A 21626-nucleotide genomic window follows, 5' to 3' on the forward strand; every position below is an offset into this window, starting at 1 on the left:
GGGATTCTGGTTTATGACTTTGTGCCAGTAGTGAAGGCAATGAATGGTATATGTGATGTAAATCAAATAGGTTTTATCCTGGATGGTGTCAAACTTCTGAGTGTTGTTGAAGTAGCATTCATTCAGGCAAGTGGAGAATATTCCACCACACTGCAAGCTTGTACCTTGTAAATAGTGGATAGGTTTTGAGGAATCAAGAATATTACTCACTTCAGAATTCCTAAGTTCTGACCTGCTTTTGCTGCCACAGTATTTATACAGTTCAATGTCTGATTAGTGATAACTTCAAGGACGTTGTTGATGGGACAATGTCATTAAACATCAAGGGTCTCTCTCTTCCTGGTCAGAGTCTCAGATTGAACATGACCATTGCCTGGCACATCTCTGACATGAAATCCTTTGCTTAGTAATTGAAGTATTGTCAATATCCAGTTGTACACCACCACAAGGTTATTTTGTTTTCTGTTGAGGTGTAAATTATACTGCGAAATAGGACAGTTGTTTGACCTTATGATAAAGTAATTGATGACAGAGGTGAACATGGTTGGACCCAGAACACAACTGTCAGAAACTTCTACAGTGATGTCCTTGGTAAAGTTTGATTGGCTGTAGTTTTCAAATGTAAGTTTTTATATTGGCTATAATCTTGCTTAAAGTTCTCTTTTAATTTTCACAACCTACCACATTTGCTAGAAGTCCTTGATGCTCAGTCAGTCAAATACTGTCATAAAAGGGCAGTCACTCTTAGAACACTTTCGTAATTAATTTATTGTGCCAAAGGTTGGCCCAAAGATGCAATGAAATTTGGAGTCAAGTCCTGACACAGCCCAAACTGAGAATTGGTGAGCAAATTATTGGTGTATGCTGGCACCTTCCAAAATTTTGCTGACAACTGAGGGAGTGGTAATTAGAAGCACAAAACAATTACAACACAAAAACAGACCATTCAATCCAACCAGAGTACTATGCTTTGATACACTTGTCACCTATTCTAATCTTATTTACCAGAATCCACATCAGCTTCAAATACAGATCAGAGTTCTTTTCAAATGGGTCAAGGGTTTCTATCACAACTACAAGACTGGGCAGCTAATTCCAGACACCCACCAACCTTTTGTGAAAAAACAAACTTCCTTCTTTTCCCACTGATCCTGCTACCAATCACCTTAAATTTTGTGCCCTGTTAACTGACCTTTCCACTAGGGGAAACAGGTCTCCCTTTCTGCTTTATCCAAGCCCACCATAATTGAATAAAATAATGGTTAAGTCAGCCAACCCTAGCCTATCCAATTGTTCTTCACCGCTGCAACTTGCAAGCCATGGCAACATATCTGGATTTGGCCTCTATACTCCCTTTAAAAGGAATTATGTCCTTTGTGAAGTGTTCCAAGCAGGACTGTACACAAGACTAGTCATAGGATAAGTAGTATGTTGTACACTGCCAGCAGTACATCCCTGCTTTTGTATTCAGCACTTCACCAATAAAGCATTCCTTACACCTGACTTTTCTACCTGTCTGGCCAAAAGGACTTGCAGATGGCACTAAGATATCACTTCCTCAACAATATGCACCCAGTTATTTTGTAGCTTCTTGGTGGTTGCCAACCCCATATGCAAAATCTCATTCCCATTGAATTAACTCAATTTACACTTTGTGATGAGGATGATTGTTAACTGAAGGAAGGCATCAATGCTTTGAGTGGCTGACAATTACCTATTTTTGTTCTTAAAATGTCAGAAAAAAGTAGTTTACTTGGTCAGGTTGGATTTGACCTGATCTTTGCAGACCGACAAAAAAAACTTTTTCACATCACAAGCAGTTTTTAAAATTAAATGAATTCTGTTGGCAAAGCTAGTATTTATCACCCACCTCAAGTGTGCAATGGGTCTGCATGGCTTGTTCAGTGGACAGTTCAAAGTTAACTATTGCTCTGGCTTTGGAGTGAAGTGACAAGCAGGCCAGACTGGGAAACAATAGCCAATTTCCCTCAATCTTAAATCTGAGTGGGAGGATTGCCTGTTTACAAATCAAGAACTATATTAAATTGCAAAAGACATTACATGAGAAAACCCAATATATTTCATTAAAATTAGCCCAACTTCAAGTGTACTTTTGTATTTTACAAAATTAATTGATGCTGGCAAAACCAAAAGGATTGCTTCCTTCTTTCACTCATTATTACATAAATTCTTGTGTAACAGTGTGGAGTTTGCACATTCTCCCAGTGTCTACGTGGGTTTCCTTCTGGTGTTCTGGTTTCCTCCCACAGTCCAAACATGTGGAAGTTAGGTGAATTGGCCATGCTGAAGTACCCATAATGTTAGGTGCATTAGTCAGGGGAATGGATCTGGATGGGTCACTCTTCGAAGGATCGGTGTGGACTTGTTTGGCTGAAAGGCCCGTTTCCACACTGTAGGGAATCTAGTCTAATCTAATCATGTCAGGAATTGACATTAACATTGCAGTTGTCCAACTAAAGTCAACCGATGTTGCAATCTTTTAGTCCAGCCATTTTCAAACTAACAAATCCAATTAATGTTGCTACTGGAAATCTAGGAGAGGCAATAAAGTCAGGTCAAAAGAAAAAAAGGACAGTGAACAAAAATTATTAAAAGTTCTCTATCCACAGACTATTGTATTATGCCCCCCGGTCTGGTAAGTAAATTAAGCTCCCACTATGACAGATGCATATTTGACTTAAAGCCCCATTTATTCACAATTTGCAAAGATTCTCAAAAAGGTGTAACAATTTTTCAAATTAATTCTACCAGTTTTGATTAAAATCATAATCAGCAATACAAAGGACACAAGTTAAACATTTTAGAAATTCTACAGGTACATTCCTCAAGCTAAAATTTATTCCCAAACAGATTATTCCACTCTGTTCATTGACACCAAAGACTGCAACACTTTAAATAAAAAGAAAACAGACTGATTTTGTGTAGTACACATTTTTATTAAGAGTTGCCAAGGTTGGACAGTCTTTGCACTCTGGTTGTACACTGGGCTGTTCTATATCCAAACGCTGCACCATTGAAAAAAAGGTCTAATAATACTGGGGGGGGGGGGGGGGGGGGGGGGGGGGGGGTGTGGTGGTGGTGGAAGAAATGTCAATGCCAGCAATTAAAAAAAAGCAAAAAGTTTCAGACAAGATAGCTGCACATTACCCTGTCTGTAAAGCAAGCATCGTAATATAACAAACATTATTAACTGCCAAAAATATAGTACTCAAGTGCTTATTGTGTGCCAAGTCATTCTTTTCTTGAGCACAATTTTAAGTCCAGCATATTCATATTGGAAAGTAATAAGGTTTTTAAAAATTTGTAATGTTTTGTCTGAAAAAGAAAAATGCAAAGTCTGTCCATTTGTTATTTCAATAAACATAACTCTTACAAATAGCAGTATTGAGTTCAGTCACAAAAATCAGTATGATGACAATCCAGCACCGTATCTGTTAAAGTGTATCCATAACTTGCAAAATCTGACTTTACTCAGTAAATGCCATGAAAGAACAGTCCTAATGATGCATAATACTTAGGGAAGGTCCAGTAGAAAAGCAGCAAAAACAAATGGATGTCGAGTAGAATTCATCTTCCTTGTTAATCATCTTTGCTCCTCACATACTCTCTGGTACACACCACATTGCCCATGGTGCAAGTCTGATTTGCAAAAAGGGAAAAAGACTTCAGTAAGTTTGTTAAAATCCACTGTTCTAAATTTTTGCATTAAAAGTGTGCCCTTTAGTTCGACTTTCCATAGCAATTCTATTACAAGCACTTCACAACTAGAAAATGTCACCTAATTAATATCCATTGTCACTTTTGTTTTGTTATCGGTCGTTACTGTTTGGATTCTAGGGCACTGAAGTTCTTACCAAGATCATTTTGCCATCCTTCAATTCTCTAACCAGGGTGGTCTCTTTTCCATCCCACTTCTGTGTTTGGACCAGTCTGCCGTTTTCCAATACCACAGTAGTCTGTTGGGAATGTGAAATAAAAAAAAACAAGAGGTCACTTCACCGCTGACATCGTACACCCAACCATTCGAACGAGCTGACGGGGGTCGGTCAACAAACCTTAGTTGACCGATTGTCCGCGGTGGTTTCGTCAAATTCCTCTGCAAGCTTGAATTTGATCGTTGTCGTTTTAATTTTGCTCTTGGTTGTTATAGTGATTACATCGTTTTCGACAGAAATGACAGTCTGGGGATTTACAGTGCAAGCAAGTTTCCTCTGCACGATATTCACGTCTGAAATACAGCGGGGGGGAAAAATGAAAAATAAATGCAACATTTAGTAGTAGAAATGACCAGAGCACGTTCCCACCCGTCATTGCAATGACCTGCACAGGATTCATTGCTGCTAAATCAGAGTCGATGCAAAATGCCCTGCTACATTTTAAAAAAAAGACGGCGAGGGGAGGGTGAAAAACAAACCAGCTGCCACTTTCTAGCTGGCTTTCTCCCGAGTGAATCATGCACAATGAGCTCGGAGTGAAGCCACACCGTGCAATTCGGTGGCAGTGTGCCTGGAGGGGAGCTGCACGTAGAGAATTTCGCTCGGTTGGACTCCGGGACTGGGGAGCACACAGTCAGCCAGAGCGGCGGAACTGATCCCTAACAAACATCTTACATTTCCCCCACCACCAGCAGAAGCAAAGCTCAAGATAAAATGCAGAAGCCTCACCCAGATACTTCATGTATTCGTCGAAGTTTTCGCTTTTTTGCAAAGTCCAAGAGCCTACAAATGCCTCGACCATTTTTCTTGCTTATTATCAACTGAGCTACAGACACCAAGTACGCCCTAAACCCCGTACACTAGCCACGCTACCCCAGCCCCTCTGGCTCTTAAAGCTCTTGCAGCTCAGACCCACGTGTAAAAGACACAAACCAATCCCAGATCACAACGTCAGAGACTGGGTGGGAACTAGGTGTGTTCCCCAACCCGACCCACACAAATTAATATTAATGACAAATGGTGTTTCAGAGAAGCAATAAGCAAAGATAATACACTCAATACGAGATGTCATCGGAGGTATTGAACCTTGGACTCCAATCGTCATCTCTGTTTTTCTCTCTCCACAGATACTGCCATATCTACTGAGTTTCTCCAGCATTCTCTGTGGTCGTTTTAATGAATGTAAAGAGATTATGACTCACTTGTACTGGGACTTGGTAAGTCCACTTCTCCAGTATCATGTACAACTTTGATGTGGAGATGCCGGTGTTGGACTGGGGTGGGCAAAGGTAAAAATCACGCAACACTAGGTTATAGTCCAACAGATTTATTTGGAATCCAAATTGATTGAAATCCAAATAGATTGATTCCAAATAAACCTGTTGGACTATAACCTGGTGTTGTGTAGCTTTGTGCTCCTTACAAAAGAAAGGATGTAACTGCATTACAGGTGGTTCCCAGCAGGTTTGCTGGAGTGATCAGGCATGATAAGGAATAATTGGACAGACTGGGCATAATTTCACTGGAGTTTAGAAAAAAAGATTTGCAGAGTCATACAGCACAGAAACAGACCTTTCAGTCATTGCCAATCAGATATTGTAAACTGATCTCGTACCATTTGCTAGCATTTGGTCCATGTCCCTTTAAATCCTTCTTATTCATGTACTCATCCAGATCCCTTTTAAATGTTGTAATTATACCAGCCGCTGCCCTTCCTCTGGTAGCTCATTTCATACACTCATCATCCACTGCATTAATGGGATACAATTTCCCACACACGAAGCCATGTTGACTATCCCTAATCAGTCCTTGCTTTCCCAAATGCACATAAGTCCTGTACCTCAGAATCCATTCCTATAACGTACCCTCCATTGATGTTAGGCTCACATGTCTATAGTTCCCTGGACTTTTCCTTCCAACCTTTCTTACATAATGGAACAACATTAGCCAACCTCCAGTCTTCTGGCACCTCACCTATGGCTACGATGCTACAAACATCTCAATAAGGGGCCTAGCAATCTCTTCCCTAGCTTCACACAAAGTTCTGGGATACACCTGATGCAGGCACGGGGATTTATCCATCTTTATACATTTAAAGACCTCCAGCACATCATCTTTTGTAATATGTACTCCTTTCAAGGCATCACTGTTAATTTCCCCATGTTCCATAGCTTCCATATCCTTCTCCACAGTAGATAATGAAACAAAATATTCATTTACCATCTCACTCATCTCCTGTGGTTCCACACATAGGCAGCTTCATTCATCTTTAAGGGGCCCTGTTTTCTATCTAGTTACTCTTTTGCCCCTAATGTCTTTGTAGAAAGACTTTGGATTCTCCTTAACCCTATTTGCCAAAGCTGTCTCATGTCCCCTTTTTGCCCTCCTGATTCCACTTGTAAGTGTGCTCCTACTTACCTTGTACTCCTGTAAAGATTCACTTGATCCCAGCTATCTATACCTGACAAATGCCTCCCTCTTTTTCTTGATCAGAGCCTCAATTTTAATGTAATCCAGTATTCCTTACATATACTAGCCCTGCCCTTTGTACTCATAGAAACATACTGTTTCAGACTCTCATTATCTCATTTTTGAAGGCCTCCCACTTTCCACCCATCCCTTTATCTGCGAACAGCCTCTCCCAGTCAATGTTTGGAAGTTCCTGACTAATACCATTAAAATTTGCCTTACTCCAATGTAGAATTTTGAGTGAAGTTTGTATGATCCAGAATCGTGTTGACAAGGTGGATGTGGGAGTAACATTTACATATAAGACCTTAAGATATGGAAGCAGAGGTAGCCCAATCAGCCTATTGAAGTCTGCTCCACCATTCAACGAGGTCATGGTCGATTGGATAACCGTCAGTTCCATTTCCTGCCTTTTCCCCATAACCTTTGATCCACTTACTTATTAAAAACCTTAGCCTTGAATACAGTTAATGTCCCAGCCTCAACAGACCTCTGCAATAAAGAATCCCACAGACTCCCTAACCTCAGAGAAGAAATCCCTCCCCATCTCTGTTTTACAAATATGACCCCTTATTTTGGCAGTATATCCTCTGATCCTTGATTCTCCTACAAGGGGAAACAATCTTTCCACATTTACATTGCCAAGTCCCCTAACAATCTTGTATGTTTCAGTAAGACCATCTCTCATTCTTCTATATTCCAATGAGTACAGGCCCAACCTACTCAACGTCTCCTCATGAGACAGTATCTCCATACTTGATACCAACAGAATGAAACTTCACTGAACTGTCAATGCAAATATATCTTTCCTTAGAAAAATACTTTTATTCTTTGAAACAAAGGCCAGCATTCCATTTTCCTTTCCTGTGGAATAAGAAAATGCATGTGGAATGTAAACTGAAACTGCTGAAGAAACGCAACAGGGTTTGGGTGGTACAGTGGCTCAGTGGTTAGCACTGCTGCCTCACAGCGCCAGGGACCCAGGTTGATTCCCACCTCAGGCGACTGTGTGGAGTTTACACATTCTCCCTGTGTCTGCCTGGGTTTCCTCTGGGTGCTCCAATGTCCTCCCACAATCCAAAGATATGCGGGTCAAGTGAATTGGCCTTGCTAAATTGTCCCATGGTGTTAGGTGCATTAGTCAGGGGTAAGTGTGGCTGGGTGGGTTACTCTTCGGAGGTTTGATGTAGACCTGTTGGGCCGAAGGGCCTGTTTCCGCACTGTAGATAATCTAAATCAGGTCTGGCAAAATCTGTGCAGAGCAAAGCAGAGTCAACACTTCATAGCTGATTACTCTGCTTAAACTGAACCTGAGGAATTTCTCCGGCACTTTCTGTTTTGATTTCAGATTTCCAGCACCTGCAGTATTTTGCTTATTCTTTTTCATATACATCAGTACAGAACATTGTTTTAAATTTGGGGTCCCCAGTTTAAGACAGAGATGACAGTAGTTTTTTTTTCTGAGGATAGTGCAACTTTGGAATTCTATGTTTCAAAAGTTGGTGCTTGTAATATTGGAGGATTGGTTCTTGTTTGGAAAATGAATCAAAGATTGCTGGCAGGAGATGGGAATATGGAATTCGAAATACAAAGAGTTGCAAATATTAGCTTATTGAATGATTTATATTTCCGGTCCAAATTCACACATACAGTAGAACCAGCTGCAGAGATACTATGCACAGATTGCTTAGTGATCTATACTTGACATTTAGAAAGAACTTTTTACAGAATGTCTTTCCCAAAAGGAAATTAAGTGAACAGTTAGAGGTCATGTTCTTGAAAGTGCCAAGTTTTTTTTGAAGGAGATTTAACAAGTGAACAAAGACAATCAAAATCAACTATCCCAAACTTTAAAGGGTTGATCCCTACTTTGACTGTTTTTTCCTGCCTTTTATATTCAGGTCAGGCTGTGAGAAACGGATCTGCAGTGAGTCTGACTAATTTGAATGGGGCTGCAAGTGATTGAATTGACAAAAACAAGATATGTAGTAAGTTTTTGTTGATTTTCACAGTGCTGAGGTAAGAAATAAGTAAATAAAATGCTTACTTTATTGTAAAAGGAATGATGTGTAAGAGAGTTGTGTTCTTCTTGCAATTGTATGGGGTCTTGGTGAGTTCACACCTGGATACCTGTGCACAGTTCAAGTCCCTATACCAACTTTAGATATTTCAGAACTGAGAAATTCATGAAATGTTGTGAGTCATTGCAATTGTTTACCCTGGGATAGGCCAGTAGAGGTTGAGCGTATCATTGTTGGAATTTGAGATAGACAGATCATTGGCTTCAGGAAATCGAAGGATTATGGAGAGGGGGCCAGAAAGTGAAAGATCAGCAGTAATCGTATTGAATGGTGTAGCAGGTTCAAAGGACTGAATGGTACTGCTCCCATTTATTACATTCTCGTATATTTTGCTGATGTTTAGAAAAGTCCAATGCTGATAGAGTCATAGAGTCAGAGAGATGTACAGCATGGAAACAGACCCTTCAGTCCAATCCGTCCACGCTGACCAGATATCCCAACCCAATCTAGTCCCACCTGCCAGCATCCGGCCCATATCCCTCCAAACCCTTCCTATTCATATACCCATCTAAATGCCTCTTAAATGTTGCAATTGTACCAGCCTCCACCACATCCTCTGGCAGCTCATTCCATACACATACCACCCTCTGCGTGAAAAAGTTGCCCCTTAGTCTCTTTTATATCTTTCCCCTCTCACCCTAAACCTATGCCCTCTATTTCTGGACTCCCCGACCCCAGGGAAAAGACTTTGTCTATTTATCCTATCAATGCCCATCATAATTTTGTAAACCTCTATAAGGTCACCCTTCAGCCTCCGTCACTCCAGGGAAAATAGCCCCAGCCTGTTCAGCCTCTCCCTATAGCTCAAATCCTCCAACCCTGGCAACATCCTTGTAAATCTTTTCTATACCCTTTCAAGTTTCACAACATCTTTCCGATAGGAAGGAGACCAGAATTGCACGCAATATTCCAACAGTGGCCTAACCAATGTCCTGTACAGCTGCACCATGACCTCCCAATTCCTGTACTTAATGCTCTGACCAATATAGGAAAGCATACCAAACGCCTTCTTCACTATCCTATCTACCTGCGATTCCACTTTCAAGGAGCTATGAACCTGCACTCCAAGGTCTCTTTGTTTAGCAACACTCCCTAGGACCTTACCATTAAGTGTATAAGTCCTGCTAAGATTTGCTTTCGCAAAATGCAGCACCTCGCATTTATCTGAATTAAACTCCATTTGCCATTTCTCAGCCCATCTGGTCCAGATCCTGTTGTAATCTGAGGTAACCCTCTTCGCTGTCCACTACACCTCCAATTTTAGTGTCATCTGCAAACTTACTAACTGTACCTCTTATGCTCGCATCCAAATCATTTATGTAAATGACAAAAAGTAGAGGACCCAGCACCGATCCTTGTAGCACTCCACTGGTCACAGGCCTCCAGTCTGAAAAAACAACCCTCCACCACTATCCTCTGCTTCTACCTTTGATGCTTTGCATTTATGAAACAAAGCATATAATTTCTAACATCTGTGAGACAGAGGGGAAGAATTTGCCTTCTCAATTATTTTCACAATCAAATAAGGTCTCAGTGCTTATCTCCAGCTTCAATAATCATTGGTTTGAATCTTCCCAATGTCTGTTAGCTGGCAGTGCCACACAGTACTGTGAGCAGAGGCAAAGGGAGGGCCAATGGCCAAAAGTGTGATGGTGGGAACAAGAAGAGCACTTCCATTTTTATACATTTTATGAGTAAAGAATGAAAAGGTTACTAAATAAAATAAATAGGATATAAACAATGAGCAATTCATAATTAATATTCTTTGTAAAAATTACCATATCAAGATGAACGTGATTTATGGGACTAAGTAAATTGCTTTTTCAGATGCCAACATGATGGGCTGAATGGACTCGTTCTATGTTGTAATCAATCTATGGTTCTGTTGCGTGAAATCCTATGTCAAATAAAGACAACATTTTAGCAATATACACATTTTTAAAAAACATCTTAAAAACTCTAAGTCAATCTCTTTCTACATAAAAGATCACTCACCTACATCTATAAAAATAAGAGCTTTTAATAAATTGGGACATTCTTTATGATGACTATAGAGCAATAATTTTGAATAAAATTTAATATTTTTTCATATTACTGGCTAAACAGGCAATGGAAGCGAACAGGGTTTTTTTTGCTACTGTACAAGTGCACCCCCTGGTGGACATTTTCAGTGTTACTCAAAGCCATTAGCAAAATAACAGTCCACTATAGAAATGATACGTTGTTCTATTTTTTGTCATAGTAATTAATGCAACATTAAGACAAACACATAAAATTATCATCATGCAATATGCTGACAATCTTTCTTTCTGCTGACTACAAAAGATGCCAGTATACTGACAAGAGGTCAGTAATTTATGCTGTAATTATTAGTTTTGAATACCTCTAAAACCAGGATTTCTGATTATTATGGGTTGAATCTTACAATATTTTGGCGAAGTGGCAATTTAGTTAGGTTTCTTTCCAGGAGGCCGGCAAGACTTTGAGCTGCACCATCCCAAACACACCTCATTAGCTAACTACCATGCCGCTACATCTCATCAGATATTTATCCAATACTATACTCATTGTAGCTTGAAGAACTCACCACTCACCAGAGATCACGGAATGGACTGGCATCCTTGGTGCCTGTGCCATCTTAAAATTGCCAATGGGCACTGCGATAAATGCTGGCAATCTGGAATTGCCTACATGATTCTTAACCTTTGCCATGGACATGGCAGATACAGGAAAATTGGTGCCGTACCTTTGCAGACAAGGACCTGAATGCCCTGCTCATCAGGGTGGTGTAGGCAAAGGATATCTTGTTACCTCAGACTGGCTGAGGCTGCCATGTCATCAGACCCTGACAGGATCCATGTGATCTCCATAGTCTGGGGGAATGCAAAAAACCATTGAAAGAAGATCAGTGAATTTCTCCATTCCGCTAGGGTACGTGCTGCCATCTTTTCTCTGCTACCTCACACTCTGTCTATCTCTGCTGCTTCACCCAAATTCCACCAAGGCTCATGCTTTACCACTGTCACTGTTGCATAAAACATCTTCACTCACTTACTCTCTGCTGCCCCAAACCTCCCTTATTACTAACCCTGCATGCCCTCTGTGTTGCCTGCTCACCCGGGAGACTTTGCCACTTCTCCCCCATCTGTCTCAGTGCGAACAGCCATACTATTCACTTTCAGCTCACGCAATCACTCCTTTTCTCTCATCTCAGCAGAAAACAGCATAGGATACAGCAAACAAATGGCCCAGATGGGTGGTGGAGTACCTGACATTAGTCTCCTCATCCATCTTCGCCAATCGAATAAGTACCATTCTTCATTCAAGTGCTGGTCTCATACTAATCACATTGTCAGTGTCATTCAGTGCACACAAGTTACCACACTTGACCATGACAACTTTGCTCCACTGGGTTTCACAGCTCTCAGTAGTCAAGCAAGCCAAACCCATTAAAGTACCTCTGAGGAGAAACGTTCAGGTGTTAGAGGAAGTATCCAGCACAGCTGCTTTCTGCACCCTCAGCAACTGACACCTAGAGTCATAGAGATGTACAGCACAGAAACAGACCCTTCGGTCCAACCTGTTCTAAATTAATCTAGTCCCATTTGCCAGCATTTGGCCCATCTCCCTCTAAACCCTTGCTATTCATATACCCATCAAGATGCCTTTTAAATGTTATAATTGTACCAGCCACCACCACTTCCTCTGGCAACTCATTCCATACATGTACCAGTCCCCATGTGAAAAAGTTGCCCCTTAGGTTCCTTTTAAATCTTTCCCCTCTCAAATTAAATCTCTAGATTAGGATTCCCCTACCCTCGGGGAAAAACCTTGACTATTCACCCTATCCATGCCCCTCATCATTTTTTAAACCTCTATAAGATCACCCCTCAACCTCTACTGCTTCAGGGAAAATAACCTCAGCCTATTCAGCCTCTCCTAAAGCTCAAACCCTCCAACCCTAGCAAAATCTTTGTGAATGTTTTCTGAACTCTTTCAGGTTTCACCACATCTTTCCTATGGGAGGGAGACCAGAGCTGAACTCCAATGGAACTGTAGCTAGGTTAGATCAGGTGGCAAGGTGGTGAGCAGACTATTACCACATCTCTGCAGCTGTCTGAGGGAACATTACCCTAGGCTACTGGCACTCGGAGGACTGCCAGTCACCAGGTAGTCACTCAGTCCCATGCAGGAGAGGAGCCCTGGGGGCCAGCAATCAGGGACTATGTGCACATGCACAAGTAGGCACAGGAGTACCAGGCAGTTGTGGGGGGGAAATGGCCTCGTTGCCCAGAAGCTGCAGCTACATCATGGGAACCCAGCTACAAGCAGCACGTACTTGTTTGGCTATGTCCATAGACAGGTCAGTAGCTGCCCATGGAGAGCCATAGGGCTGCTCTCTCATTGGGAGAGAGCTGTGTTATTCCAGCCTTCTCCCTCTCCACTCTCATTGGAGAGAGCTGACTTGTGGTAAGTTTAACCTGATGGTCACCATGCCTCAATGCCCTAGCCATTGATCCTCAGGAGCAGTGACAAGGATTTCAATGGCCACCCACCATGTGCCCCTTCCTCCCAAGGCAATAGGGTAATGTCAGTAGACATCCAGTCGGCAGAGGGTGGAGTAACTACATAGAGGCCCCTGAGAAACCACCTCATATGAAATTCCAGCTCTGTCAAGCTCACTACATCAATTTCACAATTGCACCATGTGCCAGCTGTTAAACTGGCAAATACACTGCATCTGCTGAAGTGAATGCTCATGTTAGCAAACAGCAAGCCTGAATGTAAATGCACCTGGGGTCACCTGACCAAACCTCCAGAAGCAATGGGCTCCACTGCTGAGCTGGTCTCTCCCACCCCAGCTGCAGGCCGTGACCAATAGTGCCAGGAAAAAGAAATAGAAAACCACTTGAGCATGCACTGATGACATGGGAGATATTTCACTGTAAATAAAGTTTGACGTCTGTTAAACGTACTCAGAACACAATTAAACCTGTTTGCTCATGTCTCTGTGTAGCCTGTACTGTATCTCTTGTGCTGTTTAGATGGATATCAGTTCACGTACAAGATGTTCCACGGAGCAATCCCTGACCTGAAAAGCTGCCACGCTATGTGTGCACATTTGAAGGGCTTCCTTTGCTCAGATGTACAATTGCTAATGTGGCATTGCTGCAAAGATATTGCTGTTGCATTGAATGGTCAGCAGTGTTTGGGCCTGTGAGGTGTATAGCAGACAGTGAGGGCTGCCAGGGTTTGGGAGGCCACGGGTGTGTGTCTGATGCAGTGAATGGGTTAATGTGTAATGTTGTTGCTCCTTGAAGGGTTTCACCTTGCTGAGATTTGCAGACCCCTCCCTCCTCCACAGACCAAGGCACTTTGCTCACCCACTCTATCCTATGATTGTGGCCATTTTCTTTCCCATTGTACACTTGCAATTTCCAGGATGATGGAAGATTACAGCAAGTGCTCCTCAGACAGTAATTTCCTCTCTCCACTTTTACATGACAGAGACATCTTCTCCTGATAGCCTGTCACCTGAACACCATAGGCTTCATACCTCCTCAAGTCCCAAGCCAACCCATCTACATAAGACTGCACTTTACCACATCCCCCCAGCTCCTGGTGTATAATGTGACTCTGCCAGTTATGCCCAAACATTATCCCATCTGGAAACCATATTGATCTTACGGCCGTTGGAATTCCCTCTGGGAAACATGTCTCTATTCCCATTAATGCTTTACCATATTTCCCACCCTTTTGCATAAACAATTGCCCCACTTCACAATTGTCATTCCCACCTCCCAGCCTGTAATCCTCAAATGGGTTCCTCAGATTCCTTTGGCTATTTACTAATATGACTATTCGCTTTAGCACATGCAGTGTGTTTGCAAATTAAACTGGTGGCACGTGGTGCGGTGGTGAAATTGATGTAGTACAGTGTTGCATGGCATGATGCCCGTCCCATTGACTGAGGACTGCTGACCAACAAGAAAAGCTGCTTACTTCTGTCACTGCCCTAAGAGGTAAGGCGTGGATGCTGTCAGCATGCAGGTAGATGTAAAGTGAGTGAGAGCAAAGAGAGAGAGCAATGGAGTAGCTGTAATTCCTAGTCCAGTGTGTGAGTTGAATGCGTGTCCTGTGCCCAAAGTGCCCTTTTTGCAGCATTTCAACAATAAGTGCCAGTACACCTGGAAGGGCAGCTTTAAAGAGTAAGTGGATTAGAGAGATGCCAAGGGAATCTGAGAGGCTGGTCGTTGTCAGATGCCAAGGTGAGTGAACACAGGGTACTTGTGACTGGTGCCCATGGAGTGTGCCCTGAGATGTTGTTTCTGGAAGTCCAAGATGGCAGTCTGAAGGAGCAAACAGTGAGCTGAGGGCTTTCCCAATGTCAGGAGCAATGAGTTGCATTTTCAAATGGAGATCCAGGCAATGAGACAAGATTCTCACTCAGGTAATATGTTGAGGTTACAAGATACCCGCTCTGACTGTCATGTCGGGAATTGCTGATCTCTCGTTGCTGGTGGTAGTATAGGCAGCTGCATGTTACCGAGGCACGATTCAGTGTTTACGCGGCTGTTAACAAGCAATAATCCCTTTTAATGGCCATCTGACCGCTACCAAATCTTGACTCATTGCCTGAAACTCCATTTGTAAATGTCACATGTTGCTCCTGACATTGAGAAAGGCTGTAGCCAACTTGTCCCAGATTTCTCACCATACCCACGTTCTTTTGGTACCTAACTCACTCGAGCCATTAAGGATAATTTACAAAACTAAAATATAATGTGAATTCTAACATTTATAATTCCAAGATGGCAGAGCAGTAGGGCTTTTAAGCCAGAGCTCATCAGCTCCAATTGCTTTTCTTTCTTTTTTTCTGGCTGTTGTTTTAACTTTTTAAAAATTTTGTTTTCTCTACTTACCCTCTGGAGGGAGCTGCATTGCAGAGGCAGTGATGGCAATGGCAGTGGCTGGAAGCCCAAATCAGGGACTTAGGTGGTTGGCCACAGGGCGGTAGGTGTGCCTGGGTAGAACTCTGGCAGTCAGCGGCATTGTGGAAGCGGCTGGGGGACCCGAGTTGCCCCTGAGCAGGTCTCCCGTAGTCTGTAGTGAGGCAGCTGGTGAGCCCATCAGCAGTGAGATGGCAACATGGAGACATGGGGATCGGGAAATCGAGCCCAACACAGGAGAGAGATCGAGTCCTTGTGGGGAACGCCATTGTGGAGCGACTGCAGGCCAATGGCTAAGGAAGGACTGTAACTTGGCATTTTTTATTTACTACGTTATACTGAGAAGAAATGTAACATTGAACTTGTAACTTATTTCTTTATTTTTCAACCTTTTAACCTTAGATTTTGTGCCTAGGTACCTTGCACCTAAGATAGCGCTGTGAATGGTGATTTTGTAAACTTTTTACTGTACTCGTGTATTCCTGTACTTGAGAACATGTGATAATAAAACCCAATTCTAATTTGTTTGAAACTGTGATGCTGAAGTCCATGGTTTCAGTACGCAACCCTGTTTTTTAGAACAAAGAAATTCCTGCCACTCTATGAAATGACATGAGCCTGATAGGTGAAGCCTATATGCCAGGTTTTGCCATGACTGTGGTTTGCATAACAACTGCACTTTAATTCACCTTCCATGCTTATACCAAGTATGTATAAGACCATAAGACATGGGAGCAGAAATCAGGCCATTCGGCCCATAGAGTCTGCCCTGCCATTCAATAATGGCTGATAAGTTTTTTTTGACCCGATTCTCCCGCTCTCCCTGCAAACTTCGATCTCCTTGACAATCAAGAACCTATTAGTCTCTGTTTTAAACATACTCAATGACCTGGCCTCCACAACCTCCCGTGGCAATGAATTCCACAGATTCACCACTCTCTGGCTGAAGAAGTTCCTCCTTCTCTCTGCTCTAAAGTGTCTTCCCTTTACTCTGGCTGTCCCCTCAGGTCCCAGCCTCTGTTACAAATGGAACCCTCTTTCCAATGTTCATTCTGTTTAGGCCATTCAGTATTCTGCAAATTTCAATTAGATTCCCCCATCATCCTTCTAAACTCCATTGAGTAGAGTCCCAGAGTCCTCAAATATTCCTCATATGTTAAGCTTTCCTGTCTTGGGATCATTCTCATACAAAGACAATATTACATCAAATTTCATTGAACACATAATTGTGATTTTAAGATTAAAAACTACAATTGATAAGAAATCCTTGTTTACACTTTTCACTGTCATTTCCATCCCATTGAGTGAAGTCAATGTCATTGGCAAAAGGACATTCAGACTGATCTTGGTTAATGCACAATTTCATTGAAGCAGAACAAGTTTGGTAATTGGTTGTGCATAGCGCTGTCCTTTCTTCTGCAGATTGCATGAATTCTGTGCAGCCTGTAAAGTTCCTCAACACCAAAAAGAAATAAGACTGTGCAAGCACTTTGCATTGGAGTAGGTTTTTCTGCAGGATCAGCAATAATTAAAGTGATTCATTTGCAAGCAATTACAAACACATAGGAACAGACCAGTCATCGTGATAGACCCAAATTGATGTTTATGTCCCAAACAATCCTCTTACCACCCTTTTTTTATAGAACTCCATCAACAGATCCTTCTACTCCTTTCTCTTATAAAGCTTCCCACTGAATGGGTTTACATTATTTACCTCAGCTACTCAATGTGGGAATGCATTCCATGTTGTAACCCTTCTCTGGATACACAGCAGAAACAACTTAGATTTCTAAAGGTCCTTTGAAGAATGTTGTAACCTCTCCAGTTTGGAATTCTTGTGTGCCAAGTCATTTCTGGATTTTGGAATTTTATGGATTATAAAGTGATGTTAGAAGCCTAACCATAAGAATGTGAAACAGAAAATCCTCTTGATTTGCATGTTTGTCTAAAACAAAAAATACCGATAAAATATTACAAAGTAACAAAAATAAGTAATTAAAGTTAGACATGCCGAAGAAGTCCAAATTAGAAAAAAACATAGCTATCTCAGAGAGTTAGGAGCAAATTACTGCAGCTGTTGGTGTCTGTACTAAAAACAAAAAATGCTGGAGATCACAATGGGTCAGACAGCATTCTTGGGGAGAAAGAAAGCTAACATATTGAGTTCAAATGACTCTTCATCAGAGCTCAGAGAGTTGTTGGTCTCAGAGGTTACAGAGATAGGGAGATGGGTACTGGGATTTAAGACAATGAAAATGTAAAATTGCATAGCCAGAAGTCAATGCATGTCAATCAAAAATAAGGAACTCATATATCAGCCCAAATTAAACTGGCACTCATTCATCAGAAAAACAAACTGCTCAATACTTGCATAGCAATTAACCAAGAAATAAATACAATGTTTTTAATTATTTTCTTTCAGTTGAACTTGTGAAATTTGCTATTTATGTAAATTATGTAAAAATGTAAATTTTATGTAAATAATTATCAAAAATGAACACTGTCCTTATACAACTTCTTCATCTTGGAAATGAGTATTAACTTAAGTTCTGTCTGGAATAGTTTGCTCAATGATGCAATGTTCTATAATGGTCGATGTGATGCTCTTCCTGGTCAATATGCTCACCCTCATCCATGGAATAATGGTTCAAAGGGCTATGGCGAGCAGGCAGGGAAGTGGAGTTGAGACTAAGATGACATCAGCCATGGTCGTGTTAAATGAAGGAGTTGGCTCGAGAGGTTGAATGTCATATTGCAGCTGTTCTCCCAGCCCCTCAGCACCTCAAACATTTCTTTGTTCCTTTTTGTATTTGCTCAAGGCACAGCATGCAAGGATTATGTGACACACTCTATCCAAAGTGATCCCAGTATGTGAACCTCACCTTGGAAGGAGGCAGAAACGTTTCAGCTATCAAGCGTATAGGTAAGATGGCAGCTCCCAGGGTATCTGGCGCAGACGTCCAAGATATGGCAGCGATGATTACTGATACATTTCACATTGATCAACCTTTCTCTGTTAATAAATTCTGCAACATTTCAACATGGTGTTCTCCATATATTGTGATACATTCAGTGGTCCCTGTACCTCAAGGAAGCTGGTGAAGTTGGAAGATCCTACTTCCTGAGTACTGGCCTTGTCACAGGAAAAGAAATGAAAAGCTGTGATCTTAAACAAATTGCAGTTGTGTTAGCTCTGATTTATTTGTGTGTTGATGATTGGAGAATCTATACAGTGCCAATAGCTCCTTGGAATGAGACTGGTGCAAGTGCTGTTTTTACCTTAGGTAAAAACAGAAAGAGACCGAGCAACTAAGCAGTTCTGGCAGCATCTGTGCAAAGAGAATCAGAGGGAAATAACATTTTGATTCTGAGATCAGAACATGCCATTGAAACCTCAAGATGAAAATCAGAAATTTATTTCATGAAGTGAGTTCCAATTTTTTTCAGTCTCATGTGTTCCCATATTTCTCACCTTTGCCAAGCTTGAGCGTTGAGAAATTTCCATACTTAGTTTAAAACCAAATAACTGGCTTGTCCCTGAACACCTTCCAAGTTAATTGTACAATTGTTCTGTTTGCTTAACTCTTTTTTGAAACCCTTTCAGCGTTTTCTTCAGTTTCTAGAGTGTAGAAATAAATGGATGCAGAACTTGAATATAAAGCCATTTCTTATCATATGGTGCCATAGTGCCCTGGTACTATGTACCTAAGTACCTGGTACATAATACCTATGAGCCACCCAATATAATTTCATTTTATATGTTCCATAAAATCCTGTAATTATTGGTCTCTTAAAAGCATAATAAATAGCACTGTTAATAGTTGTCCAGGTATAATTCTTATGATGTTGCAATCATGGATTTACTGCATGATGTTGACATTTAGCTTTCTAGCCATATGTATGTTTTGTTTTTAGTTTGACATGATTGAAAATGTACTGAACACCCTTTCTCTAGTGAAATGCTATCCAGTGGCAGCTGATTCATCAGTAAATACATGGTATAAATCAGACAGAGATAAAGATGTACTGTTTCGGAAGCAGAAAATTAGCATGGAGATGAACAGCTGCAAAAATCCCCAAACAAAAGCCAATATTGAAGAAAGATTTTTAAAACTACATATTTACTTATTTTTATGCAAAGTTGAATAAAGGTAGTGGAAAATGCATGAGTAAGAATTTATCTGAAAATCACCTGTTGTATTTATTTAATACCGTGAATTCTTGAGCAACATGAACTGTCTACTGCTTATAATGAAATGCCAGTAAAATCAATGGGAAATAAATTGGATTGTGTATGAACTGGCTGCAGGCTGTAATCGTGGGAACAGAGATAGTAGCAGGTTATAGCTTTTACCAGAATTATTTTGATGTACAGTATTACCCAAAGGGCTGGATTCTTTTTCAGCAGCTCTTACGGCTACATCCAAACTGAGGGATTTATAAAACTTCTTGCAATTATAGAAATATATTCTTATCCTTTTTCAAGATTGTCAACAAGACAGAAAGACTTTACTTGAATATTGAGCAATAGTTTTCAATAACACATACAAAGGCCACCTGTGGTCTCTGACAAGATGCTGTTTGCACTCTGATGCTATCTGAACCATTTATGCAATTATTTAATAACCAGTGGTGCAAGTTAAGTTTTTCAAGCACTTGAGTGCCTTCACTGATTGCTTGCCTAATGCATGCACTCATGGATTGGATGACATCTTCCTGACTTATATTTTCAAACATAGTGGAAATAAATCAGTTCATTAGATGGGAATTGCAGAAACCATTTGGGTGATAGCATCTTTTGCTTAAAATAATTGATATTAATATTTTTAAAAAGGTACATGCTAGAATATGTAAGCTGCTGCAAATGACATAAAGTAGCTGCAAAAAAATCTCATAAACTTTCAGAAGAAAGTGTGGAAATGTGGAATTAGCGACCAAATGTGATGTGTAAGGTAAATGCCAAAAGCACACATTTCGATAAGTTCATAAAGGAGAATGAAACAGAAGTGTATGTTGATAGGGTGCGAAGCAGTAAATAGAATAGGAGGAAATACGTGTGGAGCATAACATATGGGACAGACTAGTTGGACTGAATGGCTCATTTTGTAATCGTACATTTGATGTAAATACTGAACTTCAGTTTCCTGTGGAATTGTTAAGTTTTTGTGATGTGAATCCAAAGTGGGAACTGAAAGAAGGTACTTAACCAACCAAGTCTATTCCAATATTCAATGAGATCATGCCTGATCTATACTGTATTTGCATATGTGCTCCTTTCCCTTCATATCCCTTAATACCTTTGGTTAAGCAAAATCTGTAAATCTTGATTTTACAATTAACAGTTGAACTAGAGTTATGTAATCATTTGCTAGTTTTTAAGAAACAGCGACATCGTGGTAATGTCACTGGATTCATAATCTGGAACGCTAGGCTAGTAATCTGAGGACAAAGATTCCAATCCTGCCTTTGCAATTAGTGGAATTCTAAACTCAATTAATTGATAGTTCAGGAATTCAAAGCTAGTAACAGTAACCATGAAGCTATTGTTCAGTGGGTTGGCCTTGTACCCATTGGAGCTTAGAAGAAGGAGGTGATCTTATTGAAACACACAAGATTCTAGGTGGATTTGACAGAGTTGATGCAGAGAGGTTGTTTCCCAATCACCATGAGTCTAGGACTAGAAGGGATAATCTCAAAGTAAAGTGTATCCCATTTAAGATGCAGATAAGGATTTGTTTTTATTTCTCAGAACCTAATGAATCTGTGGAATAGTTTACTAGAGAGGACTGTTAAGGCTGGTCATGAAATATTTCAAGATTGATGGATTTGCTTAATTAGTAAAAATCCAAGGTTATAGGGGAAAGGTAGGAAAGTGGAATTGAGGATTATGAGTTGAGCAATGATTTCATTGAATGGCGGAGCAGACACCACGTTGCAAATGGCCTGTTTCTACTCTGATGCCTTCTGGTTCGGTGCATTCTGTTCGTGGATGGTTAAAATGGCCTCAATGATTCTTATGCTCCTCAGAATATTGATTTTCAGTTGTCTTTGTTTGGATGCTTCTACTGGTTTGCAAGCAACACAGACAAGCTGATTAGCTTAAAATATCTCTGACATATCAATTAAAAGTCTTTGATTCCTTTACTGATTAAAACATCTGTATATTTCAT

General features: G+C 40.8%; 2 protein-coding genes across 2 annotated transcripts in view; one reads left to right on the top strand and one right to left on the bottom strand.

Moving 5' to 3' along the window:
- The window catches only part of akap7 (A kinase (PRKA) anchor protein 7), a gene marked incomplete at its 5' end in the record, with an annotated part of 130366 nt that overhangs the window by 78483 nt on the left and 30257 nt on the right, over positions 1-21626 (top strand). The gene's annotated exons all lie outside the window — the stretch shown is intronic.
- LOC140477090 (fatty acid-binding protein, liver-like) lies at positions 2693-4855 on the bottom strand. Its single transcript, XM_072570344.1, has 4 exons — positions 4686-4855; positions 4077-4249; positions 3876-3977; positions 2693-3660 (listed from the first exon to the last, which is right to left on the bottom strand). Exons 1-4 carry the CDS (start codon positions 4756-4758, stop codon positions 3601-3603), a joined length of 408 nt encoding a protein of 135 aa, XP_072426445.1. The 5' UTR covers positions 4759-4855; the 3' UTR covers positions 2693-3600.

This window comes from Chiloscyllium punctatum, chromosome 5 (genome assembly GCF_047496795.1).
Source record: "Chiloscyllium punctatum isolate Juve2018m chromosome 5, sChiPun1.3, whole genome shotgun sequence".
In the NCBI taxonomy this organism is placed as follows: Eukaryota; Metazoa; Chordata; class Chondrichthyes; order Orectolobiformes; family Hemiscylliidae; genus Chiloscyllium; species Chiloscyllium punctatum.